This window comes from Caloenas nicobarica, chromosome 5 (assembly GCF_036013445.1).
Source record: "Caloenas nicobarica isolate bCalNic1 chromosome 5, bCalNic1.hap1, whole genome shotgun sequence".
NCBI lineage: Eukaryota > Metazoa > Chordata > Aves > Columbiformes > Columbidae > Caloenas > Caloenas nicobarica.
The window spans coordinates 21305411-21329850 of NC_088249.1; the positions used below are offsets into that span (position 1 = coordinate 21305411).

Consider the following 24440-nt stretch of genomic DNA (forward strand, 5'->3'; position numbering starts at 1 on the left):
CAGCCAAGCCCAGCCGCCCAGCTCGGGCCGAGCACGGAGCTGCTGCCGGCCCAAGCACCTCACGGCTGCGCCGGCGGGCGGCACCGCCTCCACCCGCTCCTGCGCACTTCGGCGCGGGGGATTGTGGGTGACGTAGTTCTTGACGATCCTGTGGTCGCCGGCCGTGGGCTCGCAAGGCATTATGGGTGTTGTAGGCACTGGGGCGCGAGCCAATCGGCGCTGTTATTTCGGAAGGCCGTGCTCGCGTGACCGGCGATCGCTGAGGCACGTTCTTTCCTTTTGCGATTCCATTGGCCAAGAAGAGGGCGTGACCGACCATCCGTACCTCCCCCGAGCCAATGGAAGCGGGCCATGTAGAGCGAGCCGTTCCTCTGGGGATTGCGTGTGCTGCGCCCAGCACTCGGTAGCTGGTCGTCAGCGCGGCCAGCGGATTGGTGGCGGTGGGGCGCCGGGCGGGGCGCGGAAGCCGGACCCGGAGCCCCTCGGCGGCGGCGGCCCCTCAGGAGCCCGGCGGGATGGGGCAACGGGCGCGCCTCGGGCTGGCGCTGCACCTCGGGCTGGCGCTGTGCCTGGCGGCGCTCTGGGCTGGAGGACTGGCCGCGGCCGGTAAGTACCGGGGCTCCACCTCTCCGCGCCCCGCTGGGCCTGAGCTCTGCGGCGGCCGCGCCCCCCACGGCCTGCTGCGGGGTGGGGACGTGTTGCAGCCGCCGGGGTGTCTGAGAGGGTCCTGGCGCCCGCAGCGGGGCGCGGAGGCGGTGGCAACGGGGGAGGGGACCCAGTGTCCTGTCTGGGGCTTTGGGGTGCGTGGGGGCAGCTCCGTCCCGGCCGGGGGCTGAGGCGGCGGAGAGGAGGGCGGGGGGAGCCGGGCCCCTGTCAGCTGCGCGGCCGGTGCAGCGGGGGCGGCGGGCTCGTTGCTCACCCTGTGCCTGCTGGCTTCGCCCCACGGGGGCTGTTCGGTAGGCCTGATGGGGGTGAAGACACAGTTTTGCTCTTGCCTTTGAATAACTCATCAGGAGCCTACTTTGTAATCCTTGCTCTGCTCAAATGCAAAATGAGACATGTTTTTCCTCCCTATTACGCATTTTCTTGCTGACGAGCTGATAACGGTGATGTTAGTGTTATCAGAACAGTTTTGTCATGCAAACATGTAGAGCATTTTTGGTTCCTGCATTATGTTGCTATAAGACTTTTTTTTCCTGTGTCTTTTGTTGTTATGTGGCCTGGGGTTTGTGTGCTTCTCACATGTTGTCATCTGCTTCCTTTCCTGGGGTTTCTACCTCCCACACCCTTCTCTCCACCGTGAGTGGGTGGGGGGAATGTGCAGTGCATTTATTTATACAGTATTTCTAAAGCCAGAAAGTGTATCTTTAATGGACAGCCTTATCCAGTGCTATTGGGGATGTGCTTTTAGGCTGTCAATGGTATTCCAGGAAAGTAACTTAACATTTTGGCTAGAGGTGGGTGCTGTGGTTTGGGATTCGTTTTCTTGTATGCAGTAGGAAGTCGAAATTTAAAGTTATGTTACCAGAGTTCAGATTAGATATCAAGCACAGTTATATGTGCTTTGTATGTAATGCTATAAGCCAGCAGGGCACTTCCCAAGGTGTAGAAAAGACCCATACAAGTTCTGTGAAGCCAAAGAGATGTACTCAGACTTTGAATGATGTGTTCTCACTGATAGTGTATAATATAAAGAAAAAAGTGAAGGTGAGATGAGACCATCAGTGGTAGATGAACCATCTGTTGTGTACATGGAAGTTAGGTGACAAAATTAAAGGCTGTTCAAGTGTGCATCTATGGCTGTGCTAGCTGTCAGCTCTTCTATCTTGACTGCTTTTCCACTATCACAAAGTTGTGTTTGTGAATATGAAGTTCTAAAAGCTTAATTCAGCCTTTTAAAACTGTATGTTTAGAGTCAATTGAACTAATACACTTAGCAGGCCCAAGAAAGCACACAGTAGAGTATGTGAAGGATTAAGAGCTGTTGCCAAACTTAAATCACTACTGTGAAGTAAAACTGTTCATGAATATCCAGAATTAATTAGGACAGAGTGTTTAGAGTCCAGCTTTTGGCAGCAGACTATTTTTTGTCAGTTATAATTCTGAAAGAAAATTAATTGTCTTCACTTCATTGATGTTTTCATTTCCTGCAGTAATACTAATATAATAACTAACTTTCTCTGGTAGAGTCTGGTACAAGCCTAGAGATTATTTATTAAGTGGTTCCTTGAATACTTGTTCATTCCTAATGTCTGGCCTGGAAACAGTCATCTGGAATGTGAGTACATTGAAGGGAGGGGTTTTAAAAAGGGTGAGTAAAAATGGTTCAAGTATTACATTTCATGACTTCAGAAGATTTATTTTAATGAGATTTTTTTTCATTTTGGTAGTGAGTCTTTTAACTCTAGCTTTAAACCCTAATTCTATGGTCGTAAACTCTGCTTAAATCAATTTGTTGAAAACTTGAGTTGAATGCAAGAAAACTCGGGCCTAAAGAAACGGGCACTATTTTTTAAAAGATATATCATTAATACTGATTATTAAGAAGTTGAACATTGGGGTCTGGGGAAAGGGTATTAAGGAGTCCATGGGAAGTTGGCAAAAGCAGGTAAAAATTGATAAGTGTGTTCCAGCCGAAGCTGGCTATCTTCTGCTTATCAGAGCAGCAATGGCCTTCTGCTTTTTCTGTTGACCATTCATTAAGAATGTTGAAAAAAAAAAGTTAATTTTTTCCGATTGCCAGTATTATTTGATTCTTGGGAATTTTTTCCCCTTGTTCACAGACTAAGAGGTAGAAGTTATCTCATTGTGCCTGAAGAAATGAAGTGATTCTTCCTCTGACTATCCCGCACCTTCCATGTCCAACTTCCGTGATAGGCAGAGGTTTTCCTGCTGTCTCAGTAACTGGTAGGACAAATTAGCACAGTTGTATATTGTAGGAAACTTCTGTACCTATTCTCTCAAAAGACAGAGTTCAGTGGCTTTCCCTGACCCTTCTGGTTTTACTTACCTAACTGGAAAACATTCCATAAACTTGTTGCCTGGTAGGAAATCTCCATTCCTACAGAGGAACTGCTGGAGAGTAATTTTTGAAAATAGCCAGCAATTGCAATGAGACTGGAAAAAAGATTTGTATTCAGGGTGAGGGTTGACCTATATCTTAATCTTGTAGTTGCACTAAAATGAATACACTGCACAGATTGTAGCTGGGAACAGTTTATTTGCTGCCAAAGATACTTTGAAACTAGTCTTGCTGAATAGATGCCACTTAAGGATTTTGCTTAACTCACTGCATGTTTTAGAAGTTCATGTAATAGGAATAGCATCTGTGCTATGGAGTCTGTTCCTGTGCTGAATTTAACAGTTGAAAAATTGATGAGAAGCAATCTAAGGTAATTTTTTACTTAAGATTTAGTTTTTTTCCTGCAAGAATAGAATAAACAGGTTTCACATTCTTTTTCAAAATCTAACCTAGCCACTTGCGCAAAAGAACATTGAAAGAAATAACTAAAAATACCACAGAAAATCTCTGGTGGATGCTCTAAAGCGGTCATTGCCAATCCATTTTTGTTCATGCACTCCTCTCAATAAAAAAAAAAATTAAGCATGCATCTTCAATGTTTAACTTATTAAAAAATACAGTATGTACTACTGTACTAACATGTGCATCATAAAACATGCTCAAAAACAGAAATGAAAAAAGAGCAAGATAAAGGTAAAATAAACACTATATTAAGAAAAGTCTTATTTGTTAATGGTATAAAAAGTATTTTCTTCCCACCCCCCCAGTGTGTTGGCTGGCGCAGCCCCTGGAGGGTGCACACCCCACTTTGGGATCACAGCTCTAGAGCATGCATGCTTTTGCTGTTTGCTTTGTTGTGATAGTGTTTGAAGCTTGAAGAGCTTGGTAAAAACTGGAAGGAAACTGACTTCAGGGATCAGACAGAGCTGTTGTCAGAGCTTTGGGAGATTGCCAGCTGCTTGCATTTACTGAAATTTTGGCTGTTTCCCAAAGGTTAATGACCATTCTAATCCTGAAACTAATAGTATTTCTTGTCTGGTGGTAGTCCTTTAGCTTTATAGGCTGTCAGCTGATTTGTTCTTCTAATACAGGAAAACTTTGGAACTGTTGAGCTCCCTCAAGCTAATGACATTTTTCTTGCTGAATCACACTGCCTAGCTCTTCTTGTTTCAACCCCTCTCTCTTGAAAATGGTAATTCTCACAAAACAGTAGGATCTTTATCCAGCATATGGTAGGATCTTTTTATCTATCTGGCTGCCAGAGTACTTTTGCTATATTTAAATAGACTGAACATTGGTCAAAAATGAATACATTTTAAAGTTCATTTTAATTGTATAGGAAGTTGTGGATGGTTAAAACAAGCGTTTAGCTGTATGAAGTACTCTAGAGTCCAAGCTGGGCATGAGAGCACCTGGCCATGTCTACAGCTCAGCAATGTTTTGAAGCGAAGTATTCTGTACGATGTTGTCAGGTGCCTGTTTCAGCCAGGTGCCCGTTTCAGCCACAAGTATTTTTTGCCTACTTTTTCCTTCTAATATATTATTGCATCTCCCTAATTTGCTTAACAAATAATAGCATTAATTTCCAATTGGCCTTTTCAGAAGGGGTTTATAGAATTGAGCAGCCTTGGTAACAGACCCAAATGTAAAACAAAACAAACAAAAATGTTACTTTTTCAAATTTAACTTTGGAAAAACAAAGTAAACTTTGAGCTTTAATCTCTGTAGCAGGTGCACAAACATAACATCTGTGACTTTGTTCAGTAGTTGAGCCTTGACTAATAAGCTGCTTGTAGGTCAAACTGTGACCTTCCATAGATCTTTCATTAACACTTTAGGTATAAGTTTTCTTAACTGTTTCTTAGAAGTAGACATGCTTCTATGAGTAGCAGGTGCATATTAGTCAGCAGTTCCGTGTAATAACGAGGCTGTAAGTGATCCCTTCTATAGTGGCATTATCAGTCGTCACTGCAACCTCATCTGCCTTAGAAGAAAGTCCCAGAGCTAAGAACAGTTGAACTAATATTTTGTTGTTGCTTCGATGTTGTTTTGGAACTACTGTTTTGAAAACAATTGTTCCAGTACAACTTCTTAATAACAAAGCTAGTTCCTTAAGAGAGAATTTAAATGATGCAATAGAAATGAAATAGGTTTATTTACTTTCAAGGAAGAAGAACAAACATTTAATGAGCTCTCCCTTACATTGCTCAGAAGTCTCCTGCCTTTCAATTTACTAAACCTTTTGCTTTGCATGTGAAGTTACAATAAGATTGTTCTTTGATATATGTGCACAGATAGCATACCCTGTTTATATTTGAGCTTGTGTGGTCTTTTGTTGTAAAGTCAACCTACCACAAATTGAAATCAGTAAAGCCTTTAGTAAAAAGCTAGAATGGTCTAGTGCTGTCAAGCATATAGGCTGATTTTGAGCAGACAAAAACATCCTAGCTGTTAAAAATAACATGATGTTTGTTACTGCAGTAACAGCTACTGTATAAGTGCCTTGTATATAGTAATAGCAGCGTACAAGCTCCTGGGTAGGTTAACTCTGCCTTAGTTTTCCGCAACTCCAGAAGCATGTCTGAATCTCTTCATAAGCTCTGGAGTTTGAAGTTGTAGGGCTGGAATTTGGTTTTAGATCAAAATTATTTAGGACAGTAGAATGTAATTTGTGGAAAATGTGGTAACTTCAAATTTCTCATAGTTTCAGAACAGAAAGGATGAGCAAGTATCCTAAATACATATATACTTTTACTGTATTTAAAATCCAACTGTTGTATGGTGATCTGAAGTGCTGAAGTTCAGTGGTAGAACTTCTTACAGATTATGACAATCAGCTGCATCTGTTAGATTCCTCAAGCTGATAAACACTGTGATCTCTGCCAAAAATGCAGGTAGCCTTGTTTTTTCTCATCCCTCTTTTGGTGTTTTTTCCAAATTGGTGTTTGTTCCCATGGTGTCTTGGTTGCTTCTTGCAGGGTCTGTCTCATCTGGAGGGCTCTTTGCAGTCTCTCCTAGTTTTTCAGAAGGGCTCTGTGAGCTTTCTTTTTTGGACCTGTAGGGTACAGCTGCTTACCAACACTGACCCTTTAAGATCCCTTTTAATCCTGTGTCTTCTGGCAGTTAAACTTTTTGAGTTTTACATCCTCTGTATGATCAACAGACTATTATCTGTCTCAGTTGCATTGTCAAACTTCTTGTCACCTTGGTTTTGCAGCTTCACTTGTAAGTCTTAGCATTTTTTCTTGATTTTTTTTTTTTTTTTTAATTATGCTGTTAGAGCTTAAAGTTGATCCTTATCTTTTACTTGTTCTAATTAAAGGTTATACTTCAAATAACGACATGGAAATTGCGTTCTAGAATCTGTCTTCCAAGGTTAGCCCTTTTCAACAGTTGCTCTGTTATAGTAATAGTCTTCAAAACATGAAGCTGATGAAGTGTCATGCTTGTAGTTTGTCACTTCAAAGATTGTTTATCTCTGGTAAGACACTTTACTTGCATGAGGACAGAAGTGTGCAAGTTTTGCTGCCAAATGCTTACAGGATGTCAGCAGAGTTCTATAAACTTTTGGTGAGTTCTCTTGGCATTCGGGATTTGTGCAAGTAGCTTTAAGTAGCTAACCATAACATACTACATGGGTATATCTCATGTACAGGGCACTAATTTCTATCAGTTTAGGTAACTTTTCTAGTCGTAGTGCAGGTCTCCAGCCTGTCAACACCTCACCACTGCTGTAGGGCATCACACATCCCAGTCTTGGAAGGAGAGGATTTCTAAATGTAGTACAAGTTAGTGGCAGCTTTGCTTAGTCACCTGGTTATATTTTGAGCTTTTATTTCAGTTTAAGTGAGTTGTGTACCAGAGAGAGGGAGGTCTGGAGCATCTTCTTTCAAATGTGAGAGGTTTTTGTTTACTAAATGAGGTGGTATGAGGTACTGATTGCTGGGAACAGTCACACTTCAGCTGTGATAATTCTAGAGGCTTTCAGTTGAGATTATAGTGCAAACCAAGTTGTTTGAAGCACAGTGAGTAGCCCATTTAAGTTACAGGGATGAAGAAAATTAAAAAAGAGACGCAGTTCTGTAGAACAGTGGTAGAACTGTCATAAATAAGCTTTTCTGGTTATCTTCTCCATCCTTTTAATCTCTGTTCCGTTAGGTCTCTGTCTAATAGCCTTTCATCTTTACCATTTCTTCTCTTTCCAGTCTTCCTGATCAAATATTATATTATGTTCCATTCAGATAAGAAAGATGACAGTTAAAGCTTGCAGCTCTCTTGAACAGTACCTTGACTAATTTTTCACAGTTCTGAAGATAGACCTCTATACAAAGGTTCTAATATGCTGGTCAGGCAAAATGAATTGGCATTCCCTAAATAACAATGTTTAATTTTAAGTGAGGTGATATTAATGTAGCTTTCTGGTTGCTACTGAAGCTGCTTATAATAAGAAAGCTGATTTGGTGACTAAAAACCTTGGGTTCCGTAGAATCATAGAATATTTTGAGTTGGAAGAGATCTTCAAAGCTCATCTTGTCCAACCCCCTACAATGAGCAGGGACATCTACAAATAGATCAGGTTGCTCAGAGCCCTGTCCAACCTGGCCTCGAATGTCTCCAGGGATGGGGCATCTACCACCTCTCTGGGCAACCTGGGCCAGTGTTTCACCATCCTCATAATAAAATATTTCTTCCTCATGTCTAGACCCTTTTGACTTGATGCATACCTTTTAAAGTAGTTTAGTCTGACTGGAACAGTTCAGACTGTATTCTAATGTAGAGGGTTGATTTAGGTTTAAAAAAAAATGTACAGTTCTTTCTAGTATTGGACACACAGTTGTGATGGCATAATTAAAGGAAGAACAGGATCATCTGTGAAATATTTGATTCTTCCTGGCAACACTAACAAGGTCTTTTTGAAGTGCATGAGTCAATTTAGTACACTAGAATATTTCAGAACCATGGTACAATATTATAGCTAAACTTATTTTTATTTTTGAGAAAATTACCTATGAAAAAGCTTTTTACTGACTTGCAACATCTCTTGTAGATGAAGAGGGAAATCAAGATGAATCACTGGAGTCAAAGGTGAGGAAATAATTTTTTAGTCATTCTTTTTTTCTTGTGGAATGGGAGCAAAGGTCTGAAATTCAGAACTATTAATTGATTCCTGTTTTAAACTTTTCCGTAGTGCTGTCTCAATTTCTTCTGTGCCTCAAAAGAGTTAATGTTCTGTTATGTATTTGAAAAGTGTTATTTTTCAGAGTACTGAAAGAGGTAGAGTCAATGAGAGCTGATAGAGGTAGCTCAACTTACTTTTGATTCTGTTCTTTAAACTTGGTATGTTGATTAATCATATCTTTAAAAAGTAATGGGTTTTTTGCCAGGTACTACTATTCAGTTTCTAATCTTCTGAATTATCTGGCTGCTTTCCTTCAGACTTTATCTGCAGAGGACCAGGTAAAGGACCATTCCACAGGAACTCGAGTGGTAGCAGGTCAGATCTTCCTTGAATCAGGGAAAACAGACTCTCAGTCGGAGGATGAAGAGAACTTTCATAGTCAAGAGGAGGAAAAAGAGATTTCACTGGATGAGTTGAACTCTCTAGAAATGTCAAATCTGTTAAATAAGGACTTGGAAGAAGCAGAAATACAGAGTCCAGGTAACTGCTTACACTTTTGAACAAGTGGCAAGAAAGATGCATCCGAGTAACTTTGGCATGTAGATGAACACAAACATTAATTTTGAACATATGAAATAACTAGTGTTTTAACCTTTCTGGAATCGAATGGTAATTGCCGCTTTTTCCATTAGAAAGTAACATCAAAAAGTTTTCAAATATATTGTGATTGAAATCTGAGTGATTACTTTTTAGATGCATTTGAAAGGATAGTCCATCATTCTTGTTGTTTCCGTCATCTTGGAAGATTTTAGCTATCAAATGGAGAAAGCTGTGATTCCTTGGACTAGGACTCAAGTACACAGACCATGCTGTGTGTCTGTATACCTGCCCTAGAAGGAGGAATGGCATCAGTGGCTCAGCCTGATGGCTGGAGAGTCAGTTGACAGAGAAGGAAAAAATCGTGATGCGAATATAAGCTTTCTAGGATGGCATTGGGAGCCTTAAGGCAACATCTAAATTGTGGGTAAATTTCAGTAAGATTTTTAATATAGGTAAAACCTTATGTCCTTGTGTCTAAATTCCCAGGAAATGCTAGTGTTTATTTTTTACTACTAATAAAAATATAAATTTAATATGATTCTTTTTGACTTGCAGTTAGTAGTAGATGGTAATTAGATGATACAGTTGAGTACTGCAGCCTGTGCAGCAAAGATTTTTCTTTTTCACTTGTCCATAAAAAGTAAATCTTCAACTTTACTGAAAAAAGTTACATGATAATAGTATTTGTCTATCTTCTCAACTCAGGTTTGAATCTTAAAAGAAAGCAGTTTCAGTGTTTTCTAGTAAGCCTTCCTTATTAATGCAGAATGTAGGGCGTAAAAACTCAGTAATACGATTAAGTGTGGTGCTGCACGGGAAAAAGGTAGATAAAATCCGCTAGATGGCTTGCTGCCAGAAAACAGTGAGCTAAGCAGCATATTTAGCCAATGCGGACTATTTCAAAGGTAAACTTTAAGATACTTTTAATCTCACATCAGAAAGGTGTAACCACAGGGCTTGCTCCCTTACAGCTGATGTTTTTAGCTGCACCTGTCAAAGCACTGCAAACTGTCAAGGTCCATACTAACACTTTTTGCTGAAAACTGCCCATGAGTTTATACAGAGTTGGCAATTTCTGCTGTGTTTGTTTTCCTATTTGGAGGAATCTTACAGTGATGTAACCTATACTTATAAGTACTTTATATGTGGGTTTCCTGCTGTGTAAAGTGCAAAATGACATATAAGTAAATAAGGACAAAATATAATGATAAAATACCATATACTTTATTTGGACATAGTAAAACAGGTAAATTGCTGCTTGCACACTCAGTTTGACAAAAAGTAATTTATCCTCAGAGTAAGTTATTTGCCTCAGTTTGCATTTATCATTCTGTAAGTACATGAAAAATAACTGTGAGCACTTTATCCTGTGAACGCATTGCTGTTGTGTTGCGTTAGGAGTTAGTATTTTTTACTATTTGCAGGGAACAAACAGCATTGTAGCTGAATTCAGAATTTTAAAAGGCAAGGGTGGGGACTAGGGCAGAGTAATTTCCTAACTTTAGTGTACAGCTAACTAATGCAGAGCACTGTGTAAATGGTTTATGTCCGATTGCTTTCAATACAATGACAAAGTACTAAACAATACAAGTAAAACTTCAAGTTCTTAGGTATTGTTAATAGTCTGGACCTGAAGTTTGTTCAAATGACAGTGATAGGAGGTCCCATCACTTGTAGTGATATGCACCCTTAGCATGAGTTTGTGCATTACTTCATGGTTAACAGATGTCTAAAATGATTCCAGGCTAATTACAACTGGACACATTATTTTTAAATGCAATTTCTGAAAATAACGTTTTTCCTTGTGTGTTATGGGATAATTAACTTGGGGGAGTGGGGTGGGCTGGTAGAACTTCTGCCAAGGAATCAAATTATAAAGAACTATTTGAACAGTCTGACTAATCTTGGATATTTCCTTATGCTTCAGAAAATCAACATGCAATTTTTAAATTAGTATGGTCTAGGCCTTACAATTATATAACCTAGAAAAAAGAACTAGTTTTCTCTATAATGACAGTAATTATAAACTGAACTTGAAAAAACATGGTATAATTGACATTCTCAATTGCATGACTTTGCAAAAGTCTTGAAATTAAGCTAAAACCAACTGCTGGATTTAGCTTACTGAATGAGAAAAACCTTTATAGAAGGCTAATTGAAATAACTTCATTTTCAAAAAATGAAGATAATTCGTAGTCTTCATAGAAGATGGACTTTATTTAAAGATATTCCAATATTGGAATTGGTAACCTTTGAAGTTCTAGTGCATGAGAAATTATAAATCATGCTGCTCAAAGTAATTTTGAATGCAACTGAAATAGATTGGCAGAGTGAAAGTTTTCAATAGAAGTATATGCAACAATAGAAAATGACTGGACTCATTTAAGTCTTTCTTACAGTTGTATGTTCTAAGTGTACTCTGCTGATATTCAAGGACTTTCAGTATCGCATTTGGTGATGTGAATGGTTCTGTCATGATTACGTGTAACTCTGGGCCTAAAATGAATATATGCACTGGAATGCACTTTGAGTCTAGTCTTTTGCATGAGGATGGGAGTGCAGAGAAGATAAAGTGAAAGGAAGAGCTGTTCGTATGCAATAAAAATGTAACTGAGATTTGCCTTCTCCAATCTAGACAAAAATGTTTTCTTTGCTTAGAACTAAGGAACATAAGAAACTGCATACCTTCTGTTTCATTTCCTAATTAAAAATAGGAATAATGTTTTTTCAAGTGCTATTTAGAAAAGTAATTGCTGTTTCAGACTTTTGTATATTAGAAATTTTATAGAAAACTTGATTTAATGTGGTACATAGAAATTAAAACCAACATAGGAGTGCTTTCCTGTATGTAGTAGATGCCTGTAATTTGTGGAATAAAGGAAGGCAGCCTAATTCTTGGGTATGTATTTTCAGTTCTGACAGCCATTGGCGGCACTGCAGATGGGGAACCTTGTCACTTCCCCTTCCTGTTCCTGGAGAAGGAGTACGCAGAGTGCACTGCAGATGGGAGGGAGGACGGCAGGCTGTGGTGCGCAACAACCTATGATTACAAGAAAGATCAAAAGTGGGGCTTCTGTGAAAGTAAGTAACATGATGGCTTGTTCTTGTCCAAGGCAGACTTTCTTAAGCTACTGTTTTCAGTCCTCTTAATGCCCTTTATTCCAGGGTCTAGAAGTTCCTGTTATATATTAACGGCCACTTCGTACACTGATATAAGTAATTGTAAAGGCAAAATTCTCAAGATTATAATGCAAATGCCACTTCCAAAGCTATTTGGGAAATCTTAAAGTGAAGGCATCTGTAAAGCTCTCACTTTCTAAGGCTGTAGCAGTAAAGAGATTTGACAGTGTTTTCCATTAAGCTCACTGATTTGTTGCACAAAGGCAACTCCTCTCAAGGAAAGGTTCTTCTGAGGGTGGAACCTTTCTTCCTCTCACAGCTTGCTTTGGATCAATGAAAAGAATATTTTGACAGCAAACTCCTACATGAGAAACATCAGGTGAGAAGAAACTGACTACCAAGATATTCAACACCTCCTTTAGACAGCTTTTTGTAATCACTTGGGCTATTTATTGGTCTTCAGAAACATATTTCTGGCTGTATTTTTCCCTTTAGAATCAATGGGAATTTTGAGAAAATAGTCTTGAGTTGTGTGATTGGAGCTCTTAGTGTACTTTTTTTTTTTTCTGTAGCTGAAGAGCAGTCTAATAAGAGAAGGCAAATGCAAGAAGCTGAGGATGTTTATCAGACTGGAATGAAAATCCTTAATGAAAGCAGTAAAAAGGCTCAGAAGAAAGAGTAAGTCTACCTCCTACACCCCCACAAGAGAATGTTGACATGGCTGGTCACTCTGGCTTAACTGAAAAACAACATAAATTAGTTGCCCTGGGACTTTGCATGCAATGGTAGTACTGAAAATAAATAGTAATTTCAGGGTATTTAGAAAAAGGCATTTATGCCTGCTTTCCTCTGAATCCACTAAAAATTGTCTTATTTCTAAAGAGTGGATGTTGTCAAAACCTTGACTTAAGGCAAGGTGGTACTGCAGTTCACTGGCTACAATGTATATGTGGCAACTGCTCAGAAAAAAAAAAAAAAGAATGTGAGACAAGATAATTGTCCTTTTTCAAATGTTTCTTGCAGTCTGGCTCTCACTCTGCTTCAAAGACTGACTGGCAAACATCAGCATTTCTCATCCTTTGTTTTTGTTCCTGCTTTCTGATGGTTCTGGTCACCATAAAAATAGTATTAAATTTAATCTCAAAAAAATGTCAACATTCTAATAATTAACATGATATGAGAGAAAAGGGTAAAAATTGTAGACAAAAACTAAAAAAGAAAAAGAATGAAATGACACTTCTGTTCATTCTGGTCTGTTTACTTTCTGCTCTGTATACATCCAGTTACTGATGAAATAGTTGTCAGCTTCCTACTGTAATTAAGAATAATGATGTTAATTTAGAACTCCCTGATACTCATGTTGACAATTTCATCAGCAAGTGGTGACTTCAGGCTGCTGATCGTTACGTGAACATGTTACTGTGTTAAGGGAGTATATTTCTACTTTGTGTATCAGGGAAGCTGAAGCACAGACAGAGGTCATCACACCTTAGCAAAGACAGTGGGAGGCAGTATCTGTTGGACTCTGGCTAGTATTCTTTCATATAAAATAGTACAGGTATTGTAAAACAATCAGAATCACAGAAAGGTTGGGGTTGGAAGGGACCTCTGGAGATCATCTAGTCCAACCCACCTGCTAAAGCAGATTCACCTAGAGCAGATTGCACGGGAATGTGTCCAGGCAGGTTTTGAATGTCTCCAGAGAACGAGACTCCACAACCTTTCTGGGCAGCCTGTTCCAGTGCTCTGGCACCCTCAAAGTAAAGAAGTTTCTCCTCATGTTTAGGTAGAACCTCCTGTGTTTGTCTGTGCCCGTTGCTCCTCATCTTATTGTTGGGCACCACTGAAAAGAGTCTGGTCCCATCCTCTTGATACCCACCCTAGAGGTATTTATAAGCATAAATAAGGTCCCCTCTCAGCCTTGTGTTCTCCAGGCTGAACAGACCCAGCTCTCCCAGTCTTTACTCATAAGAAAGATGCTCCAGACCCAGATCTTAGTTCTCTTGAACACTTTGTACTTTCTTAGACAATGAAATTATGTGAGGAACCAGATGTGCCTCAGCTGTCCTAAAGAAAGAAAACAAGTCTGAGAATAGAAAGCAGGAGAAGCAAAGAAAAATCTTGGAATGCTATCAAAGGTCCATGAGAAATCAAGCTGAAGCGTGCTTGATAGTACTGTGTTGTGATGTTTAAGGTTACAGTTTTTAAATTTGCTGTGAAATCAAATTACTTTGGAGGACTTCTGTAAGTTCTGAGACTGAAAAAAAGGGGAGTTTCCAGAGAACTTTCTCATAGTTAGCATGACTCTTTCATCACAAAATTAATCATGTATGCAGTTGTCTTGGGCCCAACACTTTGTGTTTTCATTGGAATAGTTTTGTACTCAACAAATCAAAGGAACTCCATAATTTTTTTTCAGGCTTCTTTTTTTTCTGTCGTGATCTGTGAAGCTGTCATAGTGCTCCTACTGGATACCTAGTATAGGACTTAAAATTGTTGCTACAAAAATGTGATCATTTGACCTTAAATTTTTCATATATCTTACAGGGGAGGAAATGCATACTGCTTTGCATATGGAGTAGAGTGAACATTAAAATCCAGTCTATTAGCTAAATCGTATCAGCTGTAGGATAGGTTGACAGTTCAGAGCTGGAACAAATGACTGTAGGTAAATGCATTTGTAGAAAACAGAGGCTAAAACAGAGGAGCAAAATACCTCCCCAAAATCTTCAGGTTTATGAATGGAATCTACTTTTTTTGCCTCAAGGTGACTAAGAAATTGTTTTCTTTTAAGAGCATATCAATATCTTCTGAAAGCAGCTGACATGAATCATACCAAGGCAATGGAGAAAGTGTCTTATGCTTTGTTGTTTGGGGATTACCTGAAGCAGAACATCCAGTCATCAAAAGAGCTATTTGAAAAACTAACAGAAGAAGGTTCTCCTAAAGGACAAATGGTATGTATGTCCTGAGATTCTGCAGAGGTTTTTATAAGTTTATAAATTGTTTTATAGATTGTACTTATTCTAAGGTGGCTTCATAGATTGTTCTTGCATCCAGAACAGAAAGAGAGCAGTAAGTGGTATCTGTTGCCTGGTTAAAAAAGACAGCAGAGTGCTGGTTTTATAAATGGTTTGAAAACTTAATGTAAAACTTTTGGTTCAGGCTCTGATTCAGGAAATGTATTTTACTAATGTTTGCCCAAGCATTTCCTAATCCTGACTACTCATTGCCTTTACCTTTTTAAATTTCACCGGTGCCTCGCTTTGGTTTGAAGATTGTTCCCCAAATGCATGGTGGTCTTTTCATTTAATTTCTAATCTGTTGTATGACTGACTAGATTGGATGTATAAGTCATAAAATGGCTAGATAAAGGTGACTACAGCCAACAAATCTTTTCTGAAACTCTGTGGGTTTTCTTTTAGTTTGTGTGGGATGCTATGGCTTTTCCTCTGCAGTTTTATCTTTGAGATAGGTAGATATATATACACGCACAAATTTATAATCTAGGAAAATTATAACTCTTAGGAATCTTGAAAGCTGTTTACTTGGATGGAACTCACTTTCTTCATGTGCCTTTGAAGATTATAGAATTGTTCGTATGTAATTGTTCACGTCATGTCATAAAATATAGGTGTTATCAATTTTAATGTCTCAATATCTGTATATACTTATTATTTAGTTCTCTCTTTTATTTTGGAAGTGTCAACTTCTTTAGGAATTATCCAGTTTCTTTTAGCTCTTTGGCTACCAAGTCTCCTGCTGTTCCCTGTTTAATGTTGGAGTGCTGATTCACCATAGACAGCAGGAACAGCAGAAACATCTTTTTGAGAGAGACTTTATATCTCAATGAAGACCTTGGCTTTTATTGGTCTAGAATTCAATACTATCTGTATGAAGTGATTTTTTTTTTTTTTTTTTGCATGTGTGCGCTCTCAGAATTGCATAGAATAGTCTTAGAACACTGTGAAACATAGATACCTTTATACATCATCTGTGCTAGTTTGTCCTCTGAGTCACACAGCTATAACAGGTATTATAGATAGAGCAGTAATTGTGTAAATTTTAAGAATAAAAATAACTTTTGAAAAAACCCTCAGCCAAACAGCTCTGTGCCTTCTAACTGCTTATATTTATAGTCATAAATGCAACTAATTCATGGCAGAACTGGTGCAAAATAGTAAATTCATAGGATCTGTTAGACAGTGAATCAAATAGTAAGACTCTTGTAGAGAAGGTCATGGTTCTTGTATGTTTGCAGTGGTATATTAGACAGATAGTATACATGAATAACCTGACAGATATTGCTGATCTTCATTTGGGAGTCAATAAACTGGGTTACTTTTACTGTTCAGGACCTTTGGATCTACTTTTGGCATTCAGGGAAGTAGTAGTTTCTTCCTTGCATTCGATCAACTAGACTGAATTCTAGTGAGATGTGTTTATGTCAGTGTCCTAGGCAACTGAATAATTTAGAAACTTCATACTTTAAAAGGGGCAGCGAAGGGCCTAGTATAGGAGGTACCAAAGTGAAGGTAAAGGTGAAGGTTGCCATATTCTTTTCAGCTTTGAATTGCTGTTTGACGACTTTATACTTACGCGTTCCAGGAAAACTGATCCTGGATCTTTCAAAGGATGTGCTGACAAACTTTTTTTTTTTTTTAATCTAGGCTCTTGGATTTCTATATGCATCTGGTCTAGGAGTCAATTCTAGTCAAGCTAAGGTAACTTAGAAATCTTCAGTGTGTGCTCCTGTATTTTATCTTGGAGGTAGATGTTAAATAACCAATGATTTTGTTTTAAGGCCCTGGTGTATTACACCTTTGGAGCTTTAGGAGGCAATCTGATCGCCCATATGATCTTGGTAAGTAAGATAATTAATAACTCTACACATGCAAGAACTGTCTTGTACTCTTAAATTTTTAATGTAAGATTTGCATTCATGTGAATACACTGTCCAAATATTAGATCATCATGCATGCATTGGCTGGGCAGTAGTATCTTCCCCATTATTCACTGTTAATTTAAGGAGAAGTCTGCTCATTTTAAGCTGTATACAATGGCAAGTTTAGATGGACCATGTTTACATTTCTTGACTTAAAGCAGAAGTGTCAGACTTTTAATTTTTATAGCCTAATGAGAACTGTGAAAGCCAGAGATCTTTACAGAAAATGCTGTATTGTGAGATTTAAGACAAAGTGCAACATATGTAAGTAAAAGGCTTTAGGTTTTCACCCTTAAGTATCATTCTGCTAATTTGCTTTTTCTGAAGTGTACTGGCTACAATTAACCTTTAGTGATATCAGTCAGTTGCTTTTAATGCAGACATAATGGACTTGTGGCCTTTGTTTTGCCTATTGTCTCATGAAGTCTTGCTCACATGATGTAAAAGAAGTTTGTAACCTGGTAAGCAGTATATTGTCAAATAACCAATAGTCCCACGTGTTCACATTTTCCTTTCTAGGGTTACCGGTACTGGGCCGGGATAGGAGTCCTTCAAAGTTGTGAATCTGCTCTCACTCACTACCGACTAGTAGCTAATCACGGTAAAAACTTTTTACTAGTCTAACGTTCTTGACTTTTTGTGTATTTCTATATCATTCACCTAGAAGATACTAGAAGTACTATCAATGCTAGTAGTATAAAAATAGAGAATTCTTGCTATTAAACAGGTTATCTGTTTGGCTCTGAATCATGATATGCTATTTTTATCTCTGTCTTCTGAGATGTCTTTAACTCTTAGAGAGTGTCAAAATAATTCGTTCTGAGTAACAGCTTGAAGCTCTGTAGAGATCTGGTTTTACTCGCCTGCAGTGTAATATTTGTATTGAACAAAACTATCTGAAAATTTCTGTTTTCCAGTTGCTAGTGACATTTCTTTGACTGGTGGCACAGTAGTTCAACGAATTCGCTTAGCAGATGAAGTAGAAAATCCAGGAATGGCAAGTGGGATGCTAGAAGAAGATTTGATTCAGTATTATCAGTTTTTAGCAGAGAAAGGAGATGTACAAGCACAGGTAAGATTAAGTTCACCTGATGGCATGCAGACATTTTCAAGAATTACAGGAACGGCTTTACGAAATATCAAAAGATGTTGGAGCTTTAGTTTTCTCTTCCTCCTAAATCAACCTGGTTGCTATTTCCTGATTAAGTTTTATAAGAAGAGGCTTGTATTTTAGTGTGTTTATGGTAGAACTTGGACCGAAAATGCAACTTTTTGTGGGAAAATAAGTCCAAAACATTACCATTTTAGTATCTTATGCAAGACGATCTTGGCTTCCACTAGAAACCAGACAGACTAGTTTAAGGAAAGGTTTAGATGTTGTAGAGGAACACTTGATCAAAAGAACTGGCCCTGACAGGCAACCTCGATTTCTCACTGCTTCTGCTCTTCTATGACTTCTGCATGCTGCAGGCTGGGCCTCTTCTACACACAATGCAGGAGGGGAGAACACTAATATAGGCGAATTATCACAAGTCAACTTGGTCATACATGACTTAAGATTTAAGTAGGCAGAATTTAAATGAACAGTTATTATTTTGTATCTAGAACAGTCACGTCACTTATCCAGGATAAATTTCTACTTAGACTAATGTGAGAAAATAGGACTGTACTGTAGTTATTGAAGCAAATCTGTGCCTTCAGACTTTGTGGCATCTTTAATATGGTCTGTCTTTGTGCATGTAATTAGCTTACCGGTATCTGTATTACTAGAAAGTCCCTAGAGAAAAGTGACTTATTTGCAATGTTAAATTTATTTTTAGGTTGGCCTTGGACAATTGCATTTGCATGGTGGAAGAGGAGTAGAGCAAAATCATCAGGTAACCTTTGGGTGTATCTCTGATGCATATTACACTTGACAGAGGAGGAGAAAGTAAAGCTGAGACCACAGTGAAGCAGAAGTGTTTAAGTAGCACTGTAAGGTATTTAATGACTTCAAGAGTCGTGTTCAATAAAACTTCATCTTTATGTGACTAGTACATGGAGCTGATTTTCTTACACAGTTAGTTTAAGACTAATCATCTTAGAAATGAGGAAGTCAAACCCAAAGACGAGGTTTTCATCAAGTAGTGCTTGAAACTGTCTGAACTTTGGTACATGTAGCAGAATCTTAATGATGCACTGTGTGTGTCTTAGGGGTGACAGTCTGGTTTATGTGGCTTGCAAGAATATGTTGCTTCTGTAGACAACACAGTGTAACTTTGAATACTAAGGATATTAAATGTGCATAGAAAATAGAACTTCTGATGATGTAAGCCAACCTAGCTACTGCTTATAGAATTAAAATAGCTAACTTGAAGTATGTGTTGAAAAAATGGCGAGCTGAGGATGTGCTGTCCTGAGGATTATTTCAGACTCAGCTGCCCACCAGAAATTACTTAATGGTCATCATATTTGAAATACCTTAAAGTGACTGCTCTGTAAGGGGTCAGAGATTATATAAAGTGGTCAGATGAGTATACCCAAGTTCTGTGTGAAACTGGAATAGGAACTAGCAGATCTCGCCTCTGCTGAACAGGGTTTGAAGGTACAATAAGGAAGTGTAAGATTTACTTGTGTAGCTTGTGCATAGTAGCAGTTGTAGGTTTGTGGGGTTTTTTTTCCTCTGCTTGTTGGAATACACTGTTGAGGGACATCGCTGCTCAATATTCCAATCCAAGAGGGGAACCCCGTTACATACATTAAATTAGGTGGGATTGATAACTCTGATGCCCAGAAGAACCTGGTATCTTGGCAAACAACCTACTCAGGTCTGCACCATTTGCAGGAAAAGGTACTCAAATCACAGTCATGGTGACTAAATACTTGTTTTCTTCCCTACAGCGAGCATTTGAGTACTTCAATCAAGCAGCTAATGCTGGCAATTCACATGCCATGGCCTTTTTAGGAAAGGTAAGATATGAACACTCACAAAAGTAAGCAAATTTACTGCCTTGCAAGGGAATATAGCAAGTATTTCCCCCTTTCTAGTATCAGGCAGTCTAAAACATTAATGCTGGAATCTAAGTACTTCTGGTTTGCTACTGTTTTGACTTGTCCTGCAAGATTTGAGTGTCATAGTTTATTATGTCTAATCTAAATTTTATACTTGCTCCCTCACTTGAGGAACTCTTGTTTTTTCTAAATAGCGCTTGAACTAGATTTTTTTTTTTTAATTAGAGAGTTAAATACCTAAATGTCGTTTTTCTGTGGTGGAGTTCAAAACTCAGAGTAAGCCACTGTGCCCTTCCATAAAGTGGCGAGGAAAAGCTAGACTTGTCAAAATTTTGCCTACTGGGAAATACTAAGTTCAGGAGGGGAAGGGGAAAGACATCTGTATTCTTATTATGTATAGAGGCATCTGAGCCGGGGTTGCTCATATGTCTGTATATACTCTGAACCAAAGCCTGAGTCTATCTGCAAGGTGGGCCATTGTATCAGTTTTCTCAGATTTAAGTCCTTTTCTGAATCTAAAACATGACTGACAAGCAGCTATTGGTGATGTTAATGTGTTACTGCTTAGAAAGGTATTTAGGTCACTTGCCTGAGATCTGGGTTGCAGGCTACCTTCACCCTCTGAGGAGCTAAATCCTTATTACTCCGTTTGAGCACCCTCTGAGGTTAGGCTGCAATAAGCAACAGCTCTAACTCATCTTTTTCAGGCTATCACTGCAGTAGAGGATGCAAAATTCATGTTCTTAGGGCATGAAAAAATAGCATAATGTGCTGGTCAAGGCACTTGACAGGAGAAATTGCAGGTTCCTGCTTTCTCTACTGCTTGAGTGTTTTGTATCTAATAAAAGCTGAAGTGAAAATAGTTTAGTAGCCAATTCTTGCTTTTTTTTCAAGAAATGTTTTAACTGCCAATATCGCCTGACTTCCACTAGTCTCACAAAACGTTTGCCCAATTACGTGTTCTTCACTGCATGCTGGCAGAACTAAAAAATGAAGGGTATTTGATGCAAACTTTTTAAGTTTACAGGTAGTTCATTCTCCATTAGAAAGTTAAACCATCTGAATATGAATTTTACAGCATACAAATGTGTTTCCTCTTTCTGGGCAAGTTCTTTAATGATTATTCAGTAACGCAGTAGTCAGAATAGTCTAATAGTACAATAGACTCCCTCTCATAAGCAAAGTGAAGATGCTTGGTGGTTTCCATGCTAAAATGAATTCTTCAGCTCTTCTTCAATAATGCCTTTCTCCTTTAGATGTACTCAGAAGGAAGCGATGTTGTACCTCAGAGCAATGAAACAGCTCTTCAGTATTTCAAGAAAGCTGCTGATATGGTATGACTATCAATAAGCTAGAAATACAGCATGTGCACCAAAAAGTTGATTAGCTCAGAAATGCTGCAAATGCCACTTTGTGTGCAATTCCATTTGCATATACCTGCTCCCAACGTCTGTCCCAGATTAGTCCATAGTTAAATCCTGCTTGTCTGAGATGTCTGAAACTGCTTCCAGTTCTGGTTGTGGTGCTTCATGAAGCTGTGTTCAGCACAAGGAGTCTAACTCTCATGAATGCTGGCATTAGTATGAAACACTGTCCACCTAAATAGCCTGCAATTCTATTAAGCATTAATTTTCATTAATCTGAAGTTGTTTTGTCGCAGAAATCTACAGTGTACTGATACTATGGTATTTTGGTTCTGGTTTGTGATCAGTTAACAGATAATGTTTTCGGTTTTATGCCTCTCATCTCATTGGAGTGTTTGGTTCTTGCATTCCACAATTAGATTGCAATTCTACACCTCTATCCTAGAGAAAGGATCTCTCCATTTGCACACTTTCTACATTCACTAAGGTTTTTGATGTGCCCAGTGCCTGTCCTGGCATTGCAGGAATACCACAGTGCATACTTTTGCAGTGGTCAGTAATGCAGCCCACAGGACAGCTACCAATCTGCCCTTAAATTAAGACAGATTCTCAGAGTTCCTGTAGTTGTTTCGGGAACTTCTGTAGCATCCAGAACATCTAAAACTTGAGAAAACTAAAGATGAATAGGCTATTAAAGCCCCACCTTTCTCTGAGTGTGGGTTCTGCATCTCCTATGACATTTTGAAAGTGCACAGTGGACTTCCATAACTAGTGTTGAAAGCTTTTCTTTTTCCTGTTGATCACCTGTGTAGCTACTGAATACAAGTTACCAAAGATGCTATTTTCTCCCCAAATAACTGTTACTTACTAGGAACAAAGTTAGAAAGCAGAACTATCTTAAGCACTGTTTTACTGGTAGTAGACGTACTGAATTTGAAAGATGCAGCCATATGTTTTGCCTTTCTTTGCAGAAGTGTTTTCCTGTGTTTTCAGGGTAATCCAGTTGGACAGAGTGGATTAGGAATGGCTTACCTCTACGGAAGAGGTGTTCCAGTGGTAAGCTTTTGACAGTCGTCTTTCTAATCATAGGTGATTGTGTAACGTCTTGTTGTCAACAAAGTTTTTCTCTGGAGGGAAGTACTGTAGAAGACTTAATTGTGAAGTTTTTTGTTACACTGAAAACTCCAGGAGGAAATCTGTAATATAATATGGAGTTAGCAGCTAAGAAACATGCTGAGTTTCCTCTAATAAGTTTGAAAATGTTGCTGAAGCTATTAGAAATGCGTAGCAGTGTGAATTTTTAGCAGGAGTTCTGAACTTGGCTCTAATCTTCTTGTGAAATAAAATAAATCCTAACTGTCCCCATTTTGTGTCTTTTGTAAGAGTGGAAAAACACTTTGAAACTTTTAATTAGTTCATTTGCCCTGTTGCTTTTCCCACAAGAAGTTATTTTGTCAAATGTTTTATATTTACCTATGCAAAGAGATATTAAAAAGTTGAATTAGCCCAAAGTTGAGGAAATAAGTTAAATAATTGTTCTAGAAACAGAACAAGGCATCTATTCTGTTAAGTATAACTATTCATAGCAATGCTACATGTGGACTCCAGCCTTGAAATAGCTATAGACTTAAGGCATCCTAGTGTCATTGTAGGCTATTTCATTTTTTGTTTCCAAATTTTGACCAGGTGAATATTTTAGCACTAGAACATCTCACTGTAATTTTTCTGTAGACAGATCTGTCCATGCACCTACATGTGTGCACATATATTTTGTTTCTTTACTTAAATTGTGGTGTATTGCAAGGCTCTAATGAATGGACCAAATCTTCCTGCAGAACTATGAGCTAGCGCTGAAATATTTCCAGAAGGCTGCAGAACAGGGCTGGGTTGATGGACAACTTCAACTTGGTTCCATGTATTACAGTAAGTGCCATTAAAATTATTTGCTGGGTCTAAGCATCTGCACTTTTAGTAACTGTGCACTAGGTGGCATTAGAAGTACATGTATAAATACCTCATGTAGCATGGTCTTACTGCATTGAATTTATTTTTTATGCTGTTTTCTTTTTTCCTAACACTTTCACAATTTCTTTAATATTTTTTAAAGAGTATGTACATACTGTATTTCATGCAACTCTGCTTTTCAGAAGGAATGAGTAGCAATGACTTATTCTTTCTTGTAGATGGCATTGGAGTCAAGAGAGACTATAAACAAGCTTTGAAGTACTTTAACTTGGCGTCCCAGGGTGGCCACATTCTGGCTTTTTATAATCTGGCTCAGATGCATGCTACTGGCACTGGAGTGATGCGATCCTGTCACACTGCTGTTGAGGTAAGGCTGTCCATTTAGCAAGGTCAAATAATACTGACTTGCAAAAGGTTGGATAGAACCATGTCAGCTTATGTAGGAAATTGTCTTAACTGAAATTCACTGGTGACTACAGCACCAAAGCTATCAAAAGGAAAAGTGATACACTATCAAACTCCTTTGCAGCTCATGAGAAAAATATTAATTTTTTAATGTTGATATGGCAAGTTTGTAATTGCTTTATTAACCTTGACAAAAATCAAAAGAAGATAATGCAAAGTAAACATCAGTATTTTATAAGTACTGAATTCTTCATTTAGATGTGGGTTTAAGTGGAACAAAAAAGCTGATATTAAGAACAATTCTGAGTAAGCATCTGAATCTCTGCATGTATCTGTGTAGTAACCTGTATCTCAAAGTAAGCCTGTCTTAAGCAGTGAGTTCTGTCTGTTACATTTTTCCTGTGAAATGTAAATATTTTGAACAGGCATTTGAATGTTAAAGGTTTACCTCCTGCAAAACCTAAATTTCTGACAATTTCTCAGCCTGAATTCCTAACAACCAGTCTTCTTCCCATTCTTTTCCTCTGCAGTTGTTTAAGAATGTCTGTGAACGAGGACGTTGGTCTGAAAGACTCATGACTGCCTACAACAGCTATAAAGATGGTGATTCAAATTCTGCTGTGGTCCAGTATCTTCTTTTGGCAGAGCAAGGCTACGAAGTTGCACAAAGCAATGCTGCTTTCATACTTGATCAAAGTAAGTTTTTTCTGGAATTGGCTTGTAGTAACTCATTTAGTAGAATGCTAGAGTGCTTGAAGGTATAATTATGTAGCTCTTGTTTGGTCAAAACTTCAGTGATACTCTTGTCTCCTTTCCTGTCCTTCACACTGGAAAGCAGTCGGTTTTAATTTTCACCTCTAAGGATAGCTTTCTGGCCTGAAAGTTAGAATACACTTAAATTCTGACTTA

General features: G+C 38.6%; 1 protein-coding gene across 2 annotated transcripts in view; it reads left to right on the plus strand.

Annotated features, from left to right (window-relative positions):
- Positions 1–375: 375 nt before the first annotated feature.
- SEL1L (SEL1L adaptor subunit of SYVN1 ubiquitin ligase) overlaps positions 376–24440 on the plus strand; it is a 35635-nt gene continuing 11570 nt past the window's right edge. For both annotated transcript variants that reach the window (XM_065636210.1, XM_065636212.1), the window contains exons 1-17: positions 376–606; positions 8070–8107; positions 8459–8681; positions 11655–11822; positions 12434–12539; positions 14656–14818; positions 16532–16585; positions 16666–16725; positions 17326–17407; positions 17724–17878; positions 18627–18683; positions 19687–19755; positions 21054–21131; positions 22155–22217; positions 22997–23084; positions 23345–23493; positions 24062–24227. In XM_065636210.1, the coding sequence (XP_065492282.1) occupies positions 516–606; positions 8070–8107; positions 8459–8681; positions 11655–11822; positions 12434–12539; positions 14656–14818; positions 16532–16585; positions 16666–16725; positions 17326–17407; positions 17724–17878; positions 18627–18683; positions 19687–19755; positions 21054–21131; positions 22155–22217; positions 22997–23084; positions 23345–23493; positions 24062–24227 (1810 nt within the window). In that variant the 5' untranslated portion in view covers positions 376–515. The remainder of the gene's footprint in view (positions 607–8069; positions 8108–8458; positions 8682–11654; positions 11823–12433; positions 12540–14655; positions 14819–16531; positions 16586–16665; positions 16726–17325; positions 17408–17723; positions 17879–18626; positions 18684–19686; positions 19756–21053; positions 21132–22154; positions 22218–22996; positions 23085–23344; positions 23494–24061; positions 24228–24440) is intronic.